General features: G+C 33.3%; 2 protein-coding genes across 2 annotated transcripts; one reads left to right on the top strand and one right to left on the bottom strand.

The window, feature by feature from the left end:
* Positions 1 to 293: 293 nt before the first annotated feature.
* On the top strand, positions 294 to 4,099 carry LOC138328526 (uncharacterized). Its single transcript, XM_069275369.1, has 3 exons — positions 294 to 659; positions 2,615 to 2,776; positions 3,565 to 4,099. Exons 1-3 carry the CDS (start codon positions 341 to 343, stop codon positions 3,783 to 3,785), a joined length of 702 nt encoding a protein of 233 aa, XP_069131470.1. The 5' UTR covers positions 294 to 340; the 3' UTR covers positions 3,786 to 4,099.
* Positions 4,100 to 6,344: 2,245 nt separating this feature from the next.
* LOC138328525 (tetratricopeptide repeat protein 29-like) lies at positions 6,345 to 15,143 on the bottom strand. Its single transcript, XM_069275368.1, has 10 exons — positions 15,012 to 15,143; positions 13,825 to 14,059; positions 13,253 to 13,476; positions 11,981 to 12,169; positions 11,148 to 11,363; positions 10,523 to 10,608; positions 9,913 to 10,004; positions 9,269 to 9,392; positions 8,682 to 8,916; positions 6,345 to 8,326 (listed from the first exon to the last, which is right to left on the bottom strand). The coding sequence occupies exons 2-10, from the start codon at positions 14,046 to 14,048 to the stop codon at positions 8,208 to 8,210; spliced, it is 1,509 nt and encodes a 502-aa protein (XP_069131469.1). The 5' UTR covers positions 14,049 to 14,059; positions 15,012 to 15,143; the 3' UTR covers positions 6,345 to 8,207.
* Positions 15,144 to 15,161: the final 18 nt, after the last annotated feature.

Here is a 15,161-nt window from a genome sequence, read left to right as displayed (position 1 = left end):
GTTTATAAGTATAAAAGGTCTCTGTTGATCAATCAAACTAATGCCATGCTTTGAATAACGATAATATTTATTGTGATGAGATTAATCTTCACGTGATTAAATCTCATCCAGATGAAATGTGATCAATTGATTTACCTGCACTTGTAATTAGCTACATCTGAATAACTTAATTAGCATAATCATTACGACGACAACAGCAACAACCTTTACCCTTCACTCAGAAACTTGCTGACTATGCTACCCGCTTAAAGGGAAGCCTACAAATAAAGAGTTTCGTCAAAACTTCGCAAATCTACTTTGTGCTTTAGAAGCTCAGTCCTGTAAACCGAAGTCTGTCAACATGGAGATGTTGATGAATATTGTACTCTTCTTTAGCAGTGCATTTAACTTGTGTGATTCTGGAGATGTGTCTATGTTTTTCCACTCCAAAGTTTCCACGTCCGGAAATTTAGAAAGTTCCACAAACAATGGTTTGATTGCGACATTTACTGATATAGTATCACACACATGGTGTGGAGGTATCTGTGTCAGCAGGGGAACATGTTTGTCTTTTATTACTGACAACACGACAGGCACATGTCAAATATTTGACCGCATGTTATGGCGACAGGAGTCTCCCACCCCTCAGCCAGGAGCAATAAACTTCGAGAAAACATTTTGTAAGTACGATTCCATGTGTTGTAATTGCATGTATTGTAAAATAGTTTACACTCGTTTCGTTATCAGTCAAGACTAAAGTTTGTTTTCAGAGATGTTGGTACCGACCATGTGACATCGGTAGCAATATTTTGTACTCTTTCTTTGCGAAAACAATAAATATCAATTCAATTAGCGAGTTAGATATTTTTTTTTGCTTTGTCTACAATCTATAAAATATAACATCTAGTTTGCATAAATTACAATCCCTCATAATTTTTTAGACAAATAAATTATTGATAATCAAAAGCGACCTTTAGAAAATAACTATTGCAACCTTTAAACAACCATTTTGGCATTTTAACATCACCTTAAGCGCTTTTGTTTTCCTTATTTTGGAAAGTTAAAGAACAATTTCTGAATACAATCGTATTGCAGATGATGTTAATGTTGGTGTTATTTTTTTAATTTTTTTTTTTTACAAAATGAACGTTTTTGAGTGTCATTGCGTTGTTGCTTCTGTTATCTTCTAATTCATTTATCTTTACTGCCGAGAACAGAAAACATGCATCGCACGTGCTAAAATTATAACTAGTCATGTTTTTTGTATTGCATTATGACTATAGATCTAATACAATCTTCACAAACATGTGGTTTCTACAACTGCATTGCTTGAATATCTTATCGCAATATATTTCTTTCTCTGAAAATCATTACAAACCTGTTAACTGGTTAGAATTGCGCTATGGCATCTGCAGTAAATTGGTATTTATCGTTGCTTAACGAAAATTATCGTGAAAATGCAGAATTGTCTAAAGTACTGTTTTATAGTTGGGTTAATATCAATGATAATTTATCACGATTTTTTTTTAAATTAAATATTGAAGAAGATGTGTCTTTGTTAAATACATACTGGTATGCCAATTTGGTGATCGAGTGAAGGTAACCATTTTTCCTAATTCAATTCACTCAAAATTCAAAACAAATACATAGTTCATCAAAGGGATGTCACAATCATGTGATAATCACGTGTGCCGTTGCCATTTTTTGTTATTCTGACCATCGGTGCGTGTACTTACCAACAAATTATCACAGTTCAATTATCTTGACTACCGAGCTGTCCGAGAAGGAATCCAGATCCGTTCAAGGACGTCTCTACGGAGAACGGATGGACAATATCATTATAACTGTGTATTTACGGGTGTTACGAAGGCCATGTACTCTAATTAAATGGGAATAACTTATAAAAATCATTCATGTCCTGATAATCAACCATGCGTGGTTAAGATAGTAATTATAAACACAACCTTCAAACAGAAAGGTCAGTAAGATTTTCATTATGTTAAGCATTATCGAATTGCTTCATCATTTCCTAATAACAAATTGGCCTTTGTATTGATCACTGGTGATACTAGGCCAGCAGAAAGGCCAAAAGGCATTCATTATCGACAGGAAACACCGAATAATTATTCGCTTCCCTTGTCAACTTTGTCTTTTTTTCTTTAGTATTATATCAAGTAGCATAAGAGGATTTCTTCGAAATCACTAGAATAACTTTAAACTAAAAATCAGCCAGAAAGATTTGAAAAGACGTTATACCATGTAATTCAATATATTTATATTATGTTTTTTTTCAAGAATGACATTTTCATTAAAAGTAAAACTATTTAGCATTGCGGTTGGCGTAAAATATACTAGAGAACGCTTAATCCTCTGGAGCTCTCGAGTCGCATATCCCTGTATTTATATCTCTAAGATATATATATATATTATTATTATTTTTTTTTTTTTTTTGGGGGGGGGGGGGTTTAATTTATTTCGAATCGGTTTTCTCTTTAATGATTTTAAATTTCGAAAGCAAAATATCGTATTGAAAATACATTTATTTCTTTACATTTCATTGAAGACATAAAGTTTGCAACTTAATCATGAGTTGTATAATTAGCAAATGATAAGTTTTTGTTCTCTTATTTTACAGTTACGTGTCCCAGTAACTACATATATTACCTTAGCTATTGTATAAAGATGTACAATACCCCAGCTAGCTGGATGGCGGCTCATGAACAGTGTCAGAAAGATGGCGGTCTTCTCTTCCACACCTCGACATTGGACAGACACAACTACTACAAGTCAATAATGAGTGAGTGTATTTATGTCAACACTTAACAAACACAATACAGTCAAATCTGTCTATAAAGGATGCCACAGTGACAAAGCAATTTACATTGGTGTTCTTTATATGGAAGTCAATTATATAAAGTAAATTGTACCAAATGAACTTGATAAGTTTGTCTTTTATAAACAGGTGTCCTTTATATAGAGGTCAATTTTGTATTAAATTGCACCAAATAAGGTTGATGAGTTTGTCCTTTATAAACAGGTGTCCTTTAAAAATGTGTAAATTAGATAGTTAAATGAACCAAATGAAGTTGATAAATCTGTCCATTACTGACAGGTGTCCAATATATAGAGGTCAATTAGGTATTATTAATTTGCACCATATGGGGTTGATGAGCCCGTCCTTCAAAGATAGGTGTCTTTCATAAAAAGGTCCCATTTATAAGTGTTTACTGTATTGCTAAATCTAATCCAAAACACAGAATTTTAATTGATTCAACAGAGGGTTATGCATTTCTATCTAAAATGACAACAAAGGTATAATACCCAACTTTCGACTTCTCAGTATGACTCAATTTTATCGACGCTACAAGGGGCTTATGAATAACCATCAGCATTGGTGGAATTCCAAATACAGTCGCCTTCCAATTTGAGAGTTGGTAGTATTTTTAATATTAACATGCTAATGTAAGCTTTCTTCCAGCGAAAGAAATACATAATATTAATAAGTACTACAATCACATAAAGTACTATACTTGCTTCCCCTTTAAATACTAAATGATAGATCGATATGTTTTCTTTGTCTTTCAGATACCGGTAATGTTTACCACATCGGCGGTTACGAACAATCAGGGACATGGATTTGGACAACAGGTGCTCTTATATCCGACGATTACATCAATATGGTAGCGTCCATGAGTCCGGGTCTGTGTTTGACGGTCGACGCGTCCGGGACGTGGCAATGGGACGCTGTGGATTGTAATAGTGCCTTACACGAGTACCTATGTGAGATCAGTGTGTTCTCTCCATAGCAATGCTCTATGCAGTGCAGTATTTTATATCTTGCATAAATGACACAGTGTACTACAAAAATTGTTCAGTATGGAGACGTTTGTAAACTGGTATTTGTTTTAGTAGTTCTATATGCATGTTTATTCAAGTAACTTTATATCGAACTCGATTTATTATAGAAAATCATAAGTAACCCCAATGTTTGTGTCATGTATAAACACGCACTAAGAGTATGTAATTTTTATTACTCGGAAATACTAGTGGTATCTCGATGACGTTTTGCTGGAACCTGTTGATCTCACTTCCAGATAATGAGGTTCAACTCAGGTTCAATTTGATAAAAATCCACGGCGAAGATAGTCTTAAAGAACAAAATCACTAACCTTTTGATATTGTGTATTCATGATGTTATGCATAAACGATGTGAGGTAGATGTTAAACAAATACACTGGATATTCTCGATGTGTAACAAAGTTGTTGGCTCTCTCGATATCGTTTAGGTAAAATCGTAAGCCTATTTTTTGCTTCGTCCTCCTGTCACCTTTGCCTTTAGTGACAACTGATGTCACATACTCAAGTGCTTTGCTATGCTATGGTAGAATCCAATCAACAACGACCAAGACTATTCAATGAAGAATATCCAAGCTTAGTGCAATCTAGCTGGAATAATGAACAGCTCGGTGAATACCTAAATAATTAAGCTCATACAACAACGGTCTTTTCAAATGATGGTTATTATTTTACTTACAGCCTGTAGTAATAAATGCATCAGTTTTCAGAAAACTTTTCTTTTGTTGTTACCAAACGTCTGATGGAAGTTGACGAAAACTAAGCACGGGGAGATCTTTATATATTAGAAATATATATTAGGAAAAAAAAAAAAAGCCTAATAATATAGGCAGGTTTAGTGGACTAGGGAGGATCCATCTCTTCATTACATGTTATCGCCAAGGGCGAACTGCAGAATAAGATGAGCTCTTAGTTCCAATGAGACGAATATTGGTATAATGTTGCAGGGTGAGAGATTTTCTCTCCTTTCTCGCTTACGCTTCCTCTTGTAACCTGATCTTTGTCAGACGAAGTAGATAATCATTTCCATGGTCTTTATTTCATCTTGATGTGGTTTGCCATTGGGACCAGCTGTCGTGTCAGATGTAATAGCGACAGGTTAGTATATTGAGTCATATGTCTCTACTCTCTTTGATCGGTCGCTGTTAGTGTAGGAGCCCAGTCGATGGAAAAAAGTGTGACGGAAAATGCATTCTAGAGATACCCCAGTCTCTTGACGGGCCTTCATTTAGATCTCGAGTATATCAACTAGGTCGTGGTCTTCGTATTTCACAAATCTATATACTTTCTTCCTTCGGATGTCATGTGGACTCCCATTCACCTCTTTACCTGGTGATGTGGCCAATTTGGTTTCTGTTTTGTCGTCCGGAAACAGTTATGATTATGTAACTTCGTAATTGGAATTGTTTTTGTAACGATGGAAGAATTATAAAATTCTGTGAAGATCTCAAAGAATCTACATTTTTTCGCCGACTCGATATATTCCCACAGTCGTTCTCAATTTCTATTGTGTGTTCCATTGCTCATTGTATTCCGACAGACTTTTGGTGTTTTATTTGTGGTGGCATATAAGTGGTGTGGTCTGCCTAATACAGCACCTTCGTTAATGGGGCGTAACAATAAATTGGATGAGAAATATTGGTATAAACCTCTGCTTCTGTGGAAATACAGATTCTCAGACACAATGCTGCCTCATTTGTCATTAGTGGAACAACTGGACAGATGACTGGTATTTTCTTTTGTCCAAATTAGACGGCGGCGTCTTTACTGGTAATCTTAATATTTTCATTTGGTCTCACTTTCTAGCTATTCGGTTGGGTTGCATATATGCACTTCCCTCAAGTATCCTTGAAAACTCAACTTTTCTAGTGCTGTTCTGACGTAACTTCCACAAGATTTTTTCGGTAATCTGGCTTCTGCATATTTCAAAACATAACTCTTCTGAACAATCTTTTATAAAAGACATAACTTTTCACTTTAAACCCTCCACAACGCTAGTGAAGTGTTTTCAAACAAGTTCCTTATCCTTAGCCTGGGCAACTTAGGTAACCATACACATTCACCATCAATTAGTTTATTTTAATTTGGACCCACAAGAGTGCCCACAGACCGGTTTTAGAGGTCAAATTCTCGAAATATATACCATATATGTGGAATAACATTTTTATAGATCTTTGATCTAGAATCCAAAAACCTTCGTAATTGATATTACAATGTAACTATGTAGATTATGATTTTTTTTTCTTTTTTTTTTATCCAGACCCTTAAGACTTTCTAAAAACGCTTAATGGATACTCTGGTGGGTCTAAATTGATATGAATTGTAGCTACAAAATTGTATTTCTTTGTTATCAAACAAAAGCGTATTTGTTGAGATCCGTTGAGGGACTGACATTCACCAATTTTGTGTTCACCATGTTCAGGCAGGGGCAAAACACGTGACAGTGCTAGGTCCAGGTAAGTGTTAGATAGCGATTGGACCCATATTTGGGAATAAAAATAGACAAGGCAAACTTTCTATGTACAATATGTACCTTTATTTCGTTTATAATTTTATGTACATTTTAAAAGATTTTATAATATACATAGCATTTATTTTACAAAATGTATGTATTCTTAAATAATTATTGAAATATCACAATGATGCTTAATGACTTTATATCCCCTTAAATAAAACTGCAGAAAATAAAAAATGACAAAAACATGTTTAATGCTTCAGGGTTTTTAACAGTTATGGTAGCTTAAATACTGACATTGATGGCCCTCAATTCTCAAATGAATAAATGAAAATAGAGAAATATCAAGAAATTTAATATGCATATCAAAGTTTCCTAATTTAGTTGATTGAAAAGTTATATATTAATGATTATACTAATTGTTTTGGTTAATATTGTAAATTCGAATTTTTTTTTTTATAAATAATACAACTTATTTTTTTTTATGTCACTAAATTACGATTGTTATTTTTTTAATACTGTTTGATATCCAAATATATTTTCTTTTACCTTTTTAGAATTTGGCTTAATTTTTTTCTTTTTCTTTTTTTTTTTTATATGGGTTATTTATTTTCTCAAACTGGTTTATGTCAATTTTTAATATTTCCATTTTGATTTATTTATTTTTATTAATTCATTGAGAAATACAAGACCTATATCTGGTTTTAACTGAAGAACAGGCACTTGAATTACTAAGGCGATACACAACAGCACTAGGGGAAATAACAAAATTTGCTACACATACCCGAAATGTCAGATACAGATTTCAGTTATAAGGTTTGTCATGCTCACGGAAGAAAAATAACTAACTTTGGCATGACTTCAAATAAATACATAAAAAAACCATCAGAGACAAAATCTCATTATGTTTAATGAAGTTCGAACAACAGGTTTTTGTGAAAAATTGATTTCATGAATCAAAAATTGAAAACACTTCAAATGATTTTTTTCATAAAAATGTACACTTGTAAAATTTACTAATATTCATATATATTTATAATTCATTTACATTAATATGATGGATCATATGACTGAAATTTCATAGGTTTTACCAATGGTCATAGATTTTATGCACACAATAAAAATATAGATAAAATCACATAAAAACCTATACTTATTCCTGAAAATATATATAAACTGAGGTTTCAGCAGCATCATCTCTAACAGCAGTTTTATTTAAAATGATATATCTAACTATTGAAACAAAACAGACATTGTAATAGTTCTCTCTCATCACAGATGAGAAAACAATTATTTGACACTTTCAACAAGCAAGTATGATTTTCTGATTTCTGCATTTCATATTTCAAGAAGTGCTTTACATTAAATACATGAATTTTGTAATTTGCATGACCTACATGCAACTCTATAAAAGATGTGGTAGCTTAGAAAACATCCTTAAAAACAAATAATTAATTTAATTAAACATTTGGAGAATAGCATTCTCCATAAGCTTCAAAACTTTGAACATATTTGAAACCAGACAAGGGAGATAATTCCAAATTATTAAACTTAAATCTACTGAAGATTCTACTGTATTCAGTAAAATCTTCTTCATATTTGATACACATTCCTTGCCAATTCTTACAATCCACTTTGTCTCACCTTAAAATAAATTCATTTGTCATTAATTTCATGAATTTCCTGTAATTCATATATATTGCATGCAGAGAGAATTCAAGATTAATTAAGTCCCTGTAATCAATGTATTTCTATGCCTTCATTCTTTCTTAGCTACCTTCCATGACCAGTAGACCCCTGGTATTTAGATTAACTTATTCACCCATGAGATTTCTTAATGGACTGGTCTATTCTTTGATTTAGAAGATTCTAAATGTGTCTTCAGGGGTGAATGAGTAAATGTTGTAGGTAAACTTATTCAACTGTCAACAGTGGTTGTATCCTCGGTCATGGTATTTTCTTTCTCTTCCGGTGCTGACTCGGCCTCCTCTACAGGTGCAGAAGGGGCTGGAGTGGGAGCCTTTGGGGGCTCTTCTTCTGTACAAAGAAATCAATATAGGACATTAGAGAGGAATTGATTAGAATCACTATGGGGACTGGGGGAGGAGGAGTTTGAAAGCAAGAACAAGTGGGCAATGGCTGGCCTATTAGCATTACAGGTGGCTGAATAAATGTAACTAAATATTTTGATGGAAATATTTCATAACTTGGGTGATTATAAAGCACAGGGCCCCTTGCTTTATACAATGCTTGAAAGTTACTGGGTATTCACTATATATCAAAGCCCAGGGGTCCCTTGATTTAAAATGCAGGAAACATACTGGATACTCACTATTTACATTTGAGAATTATTTTCAATTAAGCATATAAAACATTTTATGAGTTGACCTACTTGGTTCGGGGAAAGGTTTTTCAAAGTCATCCGTTCTCGCACTTTTCCATTCAATCATTCGCTCTAGGGCTGGTCTGTGTTCCAGTACCACGTGACCATTAAAACCACCCAACATCCGATGGGCCATGGCGATACCAAACTGGACACGGTTGGTGCTGATGGCTTCTTTGTCAGACAATGTACGGGAGATATTGTAAGCTTTGCTGAAATAATCTGTAGCTTCGTCATAGCGCCCCTGAAACAAAATATTTACATATGTATATACCTCAAAACTTTTTATCAATTATCTAATCTGATATATATTGGGTGGCTAAATTATGCAAGTGTCACAATACACAGGCTTTATTTTAGTAGAATTGTCCTTGTTGAAGCCTAAATGACATAAACAAAAATTGTGTTAGGTTTACTATAATAATTAAAATTATTCAATTTTTTAATTACTTTTTTAACTCATTCAACCCCAATGACACATTTAGGCTCTTCTTGATCAAAGACTAGACCAGTCCATTATAGAATTTTAGGGTTGAATGAGTTGATGAAATAATGTATTCATAATCATAGAATCATTTGTTCATATAATTACTTACCAGTGAGTTAAGGATATTTCCGAGGTTATGACAAGCCCGACTGTAGGCAATCTCCTCCCCGCTTTGTTCTGTCACCTCCACAAACTTCCTTAGGTATTCAATACTCTCCTCTAGTTTACCCTGACTAAAAACATAAAATACCAATCAGCAAAATATCAATACTTCACAGTAGAACCTGGTATACTATAATCATATATATTTTAGTGGGCACATTTCCAAAAAAAATTTAAATTCCAACTGGTTGGCGGTGACAAAGCACCAAACCCAAAATAAAAGCCACAGAAAAAAAAACTATGATCAGAATTATTCATAGGACAAAAATTTTAGTGACAAAGCACCAAACCCAAAATAAAAGCCACAGAAAAAATAATTATGATCAGAAATATTCATAGGACAAAAATTTTAGTGACAAAGCACCAAACCCAAAATAAAAGCCAAAGAATTTTTCTTTATGATCAGAAATATTCATAGGACAAAAATTGCTAATTATTTTTCATGCAGCCATGATTTTTTAAAGCTAAAGGTATCTACTTCAAAAATCAGTTTTCTGCTTAGAGTATGAAATTTTTTTTCAATGACAGCAAATCTGAAATTTTTTCCACAGGATTTTTCTTTAAATCACGATTATATTCTATCCGACATACCTTGCGTACGCCTTTGAGATAGCATCGCATGCCTTTCCTATTCCCTCGCTGTTACCGGACTGATTGCATATGTCGAGGAAATTGTTCAGGTGCTGCGACGAATATTTCACATTTATTGTTAATCATTTCATTTTGTTATATCACAACATTACATAATTTATTGGATATCACTACAAAGAAGTTATCTGGTACATGTAATAACAATGCAATATGCATATGGAATGTGTTTTTTCCGTTTTTCTCTTCATCAATGAGATTTGATCATTTGGTTTACATTTTTACAACAATATGACAAGGGACAATGAATTTGATTAGATGATGCTACAGCTTCAACTCATTCATGTCACATAGACATTGCAATGTATTTAAATTGAAGCAATTTGAATGAATATATTTTGCAAATTAATAATTCATACTACAAAAAAATCGCCCACAATAATGAGTACAACTGAATGTATAACTGCTATCTTCAGCCTTATGGGTGATCAATTAGGTGTCTAAAAGAGACAATTAATTAACCAAGAATAAGACAAATAATTAACTAATAATAGATCACCTCATTCGATGAAGATTTCTCTGTCAAAATAACTGCATGAACAATTTAGCTTACCACAAGTGCTGATTTTCCATCTCCACATTTCTCATGTGTCAGCCCCAATGTGTAGGATGCTTGGCCTTCTAATGTCTTGTCATTACCTGTGACCAGAAAGATTTCAAGAAATGCAATTTGTTGTAATTGTTATAATAATACAATCAACTTCTTTTATTTATTATGACACTCTAAGCTACTTATCCAATATGTAATGGTATGAGTGTGAATTTTATAATGTTTCTATCAAATCTTCACTGTATACTTAAAGAAAATTTTAATTTTAAGTCAAACCAGCTAGTTTAATCATAATGACCACCCAACGAACAAACAAAAAATTATATATTCGCATGGTCTACTACACATATACCTGGCTCGTTTAAATTTTTTTTTACATGATGTAATTTCTTTGGTTAAAAACAAGCCAGGTCCCTGTGTTCTACTACACATGAGGTCTAATTGTGCTGAAATTGTCATTTATAACCCCAAGAGCAAGGTCATAATAAATTAAAAACAAGTGGGTCATTATACAGAGGTGGTAATTTAAGGCAGGTTTTACAACAAACATGCAAAATACTTCATATCATGGACGTTGGAGACCAAATTAAGGATCAGTACATCACCACAAGACATTGGTAATACTCACTTTCTTTGGACATCTTGAGAGCCTTGGAAAGAAAATCCAAAGCCTTCTCTAACTCTTCCTGGCGTTCGAGGATCTGACCAATGGCAGTGTATATTCTCCATAGATTGAAACAAGCGTCCGTGTGGAACGTAACGTCATCAGCTGTAATCCACTCTTTGTGGTCCACAGCTAATTTATAGTACGCTTCGAAATGATCCACTGCCTCGTAACTGTCACCTATAAGAACATAACAGATTCATGAACCTGTTTATTGACAGCAATTTTAATATAGAATATTGATCTTCCCTACCGAAGCATAAAATATTTTATTGCTTTAGGGCTAATTATAGAAATTTTTTGACAACCTTCAAGAATCAATATAGATAAAGAAATACAACATTTGAATATAATTGATTTTTGTTTTAATTTAGAAGTTCTAAATTAAGATAAAATAAAATAATACATTTGGTGGATATATGTAATTTTTCTCCCCAAAACAATTTCTAGGAACAAATATATACACTGTATATCCACTTTTATATTCAACTTTGATACTGCAGCCAAACTCCAAGTGGTTCATAGTACGGTATATTATCCTCTCTGGTTATTGGACCTTTAACATTAAGCCAATCTCTCATTGCTATCGGGAGGCTGAAACAGTCGGAGCTGCCATTTAGACACTACTCTTTGGATACAAAAGAGTGCCTTAAAACCATAATTCAAACAAGTTGTCCTTTTGGTGATATTTTATTTGACCCCTAGTCTGTTTTGTTTTCTCCTGAACTACTCTCAGTATTATTATGAAATAACTAGTCCATGAGTGGATATTAAACAAATGGATATATGCCACCTACCATTTTCTTCTAGTGCCACTCCCACATTGTAGTGACCTTGTGCTTGCATTTTCCCACTGTCACCTTTGACTTCCATACTCGTTTGTAAACATGTTGTGAAGAAATGATCTGCCAGCCATTTATCATCCCTCATTGATTGGAAGTAGCGGGCTAATTCATATCTGTTTCTGTAAACTTCCGCGAAGTCACCTGTAATACATGTTTTATAAGTAACAATATGTCTTCATGAAAGCTTCATAGATTATTTGTGGCAACAATAACAGTACTTTTATATCGTCTTTATCTCATTCACCCCTAAAGACGCGTTTAGGCCGTTCCAATTCAATGACTAGAACAGTCCATTGTGAAATTTTAGGGGGGAATGAGTTAATACATAAAAGAGAGAGAGGAGAGAGAATAAAATTTGCATAGTTCAGACAAAAGATACCAGGATTACAAGTACCTTATGAGAAACTAATGTTACTCACAAACCTTGCCAATAAACTCTATAATAATCAAAACTCATCTCTATATATGAATATTTATTTCTTTTGATGTACATTGAGAAGTAAAAGTATGTGTGCCAGTAATGATTAGCTCAAGATATGCAGATATACCTGCATGTATATCATCTGTTGATCGTAGACCTGTATAATAAGTATATGGGTTGGAGATTAGGATAGGAAAGAGCTTGCAGAGTCATTTATGTGTTTATTTTTATGCAGTGATTTTCATACTCAATAATTTCAGGGGCCTGTACCTTTTCAATTGGGAAAATTTACAAACATAGTACTTATCTTGAAATATGTATATTTAATATAGAGAGTTTTACTTTATTTGGGAAAATATTTACACAAAATTGGGAAAAAACAGCAAAATTTCTCTTTTGGGGAAGGGGCCTTTATTCAGCGCCAAATGTACCTTAAAAAAATCACTGTTATGGTATAATGGTCTTGTTTTGATAAGTAATATTCATGAATTTAAACCACACCAAAATTGGAATAGTTTTCAAATATCTAGTCTTTCTGAAATTAACCTAATTTTTTCTCAGAGTTGAAGGCTGATAGCATAATTTGTTACACCTTGACCACTTGGCCACAACCAATGTCTGTCCTAAAAGTATATAAGAGGGTATCAATTGGTCTTTTTTCCATACAGGAAATGTTTACACTAGGGAAATCAATCAAATATAAAGCATATCTACGTATATGTGAAAAAAAGAGAAACTTTGAAAAACAAAGAAATAAATTGAAAATATCGGTAATATTCATTCCATCTTTTATATAAGTTTACCTTTCCTGTGTGCATCTTCCGCTTTCGTTAGATGTGTTTTTAACATATCCAATTTTGAATGTTGATCTTTTAACATAGCCATTGACCACATAATGGATTCTGGGCCTCTTTCAAGGCGTTCTTCCTCTTGTTTTTTAATTAATGCAAAAAGTTCACTAAATGACTTATGGTAGCCTTCTTGAAGCATATCCAAACACAAATTATGCTTGTATGAATTCCTGTAACTGAAATGAGAAAAAAAAGAATACATAAACTTTGTTAGATAGGATCATATATTCTAACAATACATAAATGGTTATCAATGATTGAAAGTAAACATTCTTTATCATTTTTCAAATTTTTGATTTCCTTATCAAACATATATGACAACTAAACTAGTTCTCCATATGCAGTTTTCATTCTTTAACTAAATTCAACATTGATTTTTATTCACAGCATACAAATAGACAGGAGTAACTATTGTTAAAAAATCCCTGTATATTGCATCTTTAATCAAATACCTGAAGGTATTTTTTAAGAAATTGAATGTCAGTAAATCAACATTTACAATCCCATAGCATTTCTGAACCTACCTGGCTGTTTGCCTTTTTGACAGGTCTGGCTGTTGTTGTCGGAGTATATCATGTTTAACAAATAAATCTCTGTCTGTAGGTGAACCAGGAACTTTACGTAGAGGTTTAAGTTTTTTCCCACTTGGTGGGCCTTTAGGTGGGGCAGGAACAAAGTGTTGGTGTTGTACATTCTGCCCCTTTCTGCTCCCTGCAGACCCGTTGATCGGCGGCAGAGTGGCCGCCATTGTGGCCCTCACTGAAATAGAGAAATAACATTCAATAAACATTTTAACAATCTTTGTATCTCTAGGTAAATATATAACTGTTGTGTGGCTAGACTGGGGTGATCAACATTGACCATCTTTCACCGATTTGTGATCTCATTGTAAGTATAAATACTTGGGAGGGGGCAACGTGGTTCATGATCAATGGGAATAATATATGTTCCATGTGATGCCTGATAACTTTTGTGCGGGACTTTTGTATCTGAAATAATGTGAAAAGATGATATCCCTGTGCTAATGTCATTTCAGCAGGAAGATTACAAATACAAAAATGTAGTTACATTCCGTATCACCACTGCAGATACTAGTTCTGCAAACACATTATCCGGTATCACGTGGTACGAGAATTAGTCCCATTAGTAGGTAAGTCTAAGTATACTTTTCTCCTATTAATATCTACATCAAATTACAACAATGTTATGACTGACTTATGCGTGCACATATATATACATTACAGTTTAAACATATAATAAAATTGATGTTAAACTCTAAAATATGATCTGGAGAACGGGCCTACTGTTCGCTACATGCACTAAAAAACACTTAAAAATAGGCCTACTTCTAAACAAGCAAATGGAGGCCGATTTGTCTAGGATATATACATGTACATGCTGTAATTGTCAATTGAGCATAGATTATATGACAATCTGAAATATCCCTTCAAACAATGTCATTGATTAATATGAAAATTCAACATTATTAAGATTTTGCAGTCTTGCATTTCAGAATCACAATCACACATGAATGATCTGATATGTTAACACATTGATGTTTTGGACCACATCATGCCATTTCATTTCGATCACATTATCAAGAACCGTGCTAAATCTAATGTAGACCTCTAGATAAATGAAAGCAAATGTCGGTATATATAAATATATTTCTTATTTACTAAATTTGATCCATAAATAAGGTTCATTTTACCTCCTAAACAAGAGTCGACGATATACAAGGCAAGTCAACGGCTGCCATAAGTTTTTCGTTGCTAGGCCAACGTCAGACTCGCAGTGAATAAACGTAAACAAATTAAACAAAATTAGTTTGTAGAAATATAATATATACACAAATAACACC

This window comes from Argopecten irradians, chromosome 7, assembly GCF_041381155.1.
Source record: "Argopecten irradians isolate NY chromosome 7, Ai_NY, whole genome shotgun sequence".
Lineage (NCBI taxonomy): Eukaryota > Metazoa > Mollusca > Bivalvia > Pectinida > Pectinidae > Argopecten > Argopecten irradians.
This window is presented reverse-complemented; position numbering and strand designations above follow the sequence as displayed.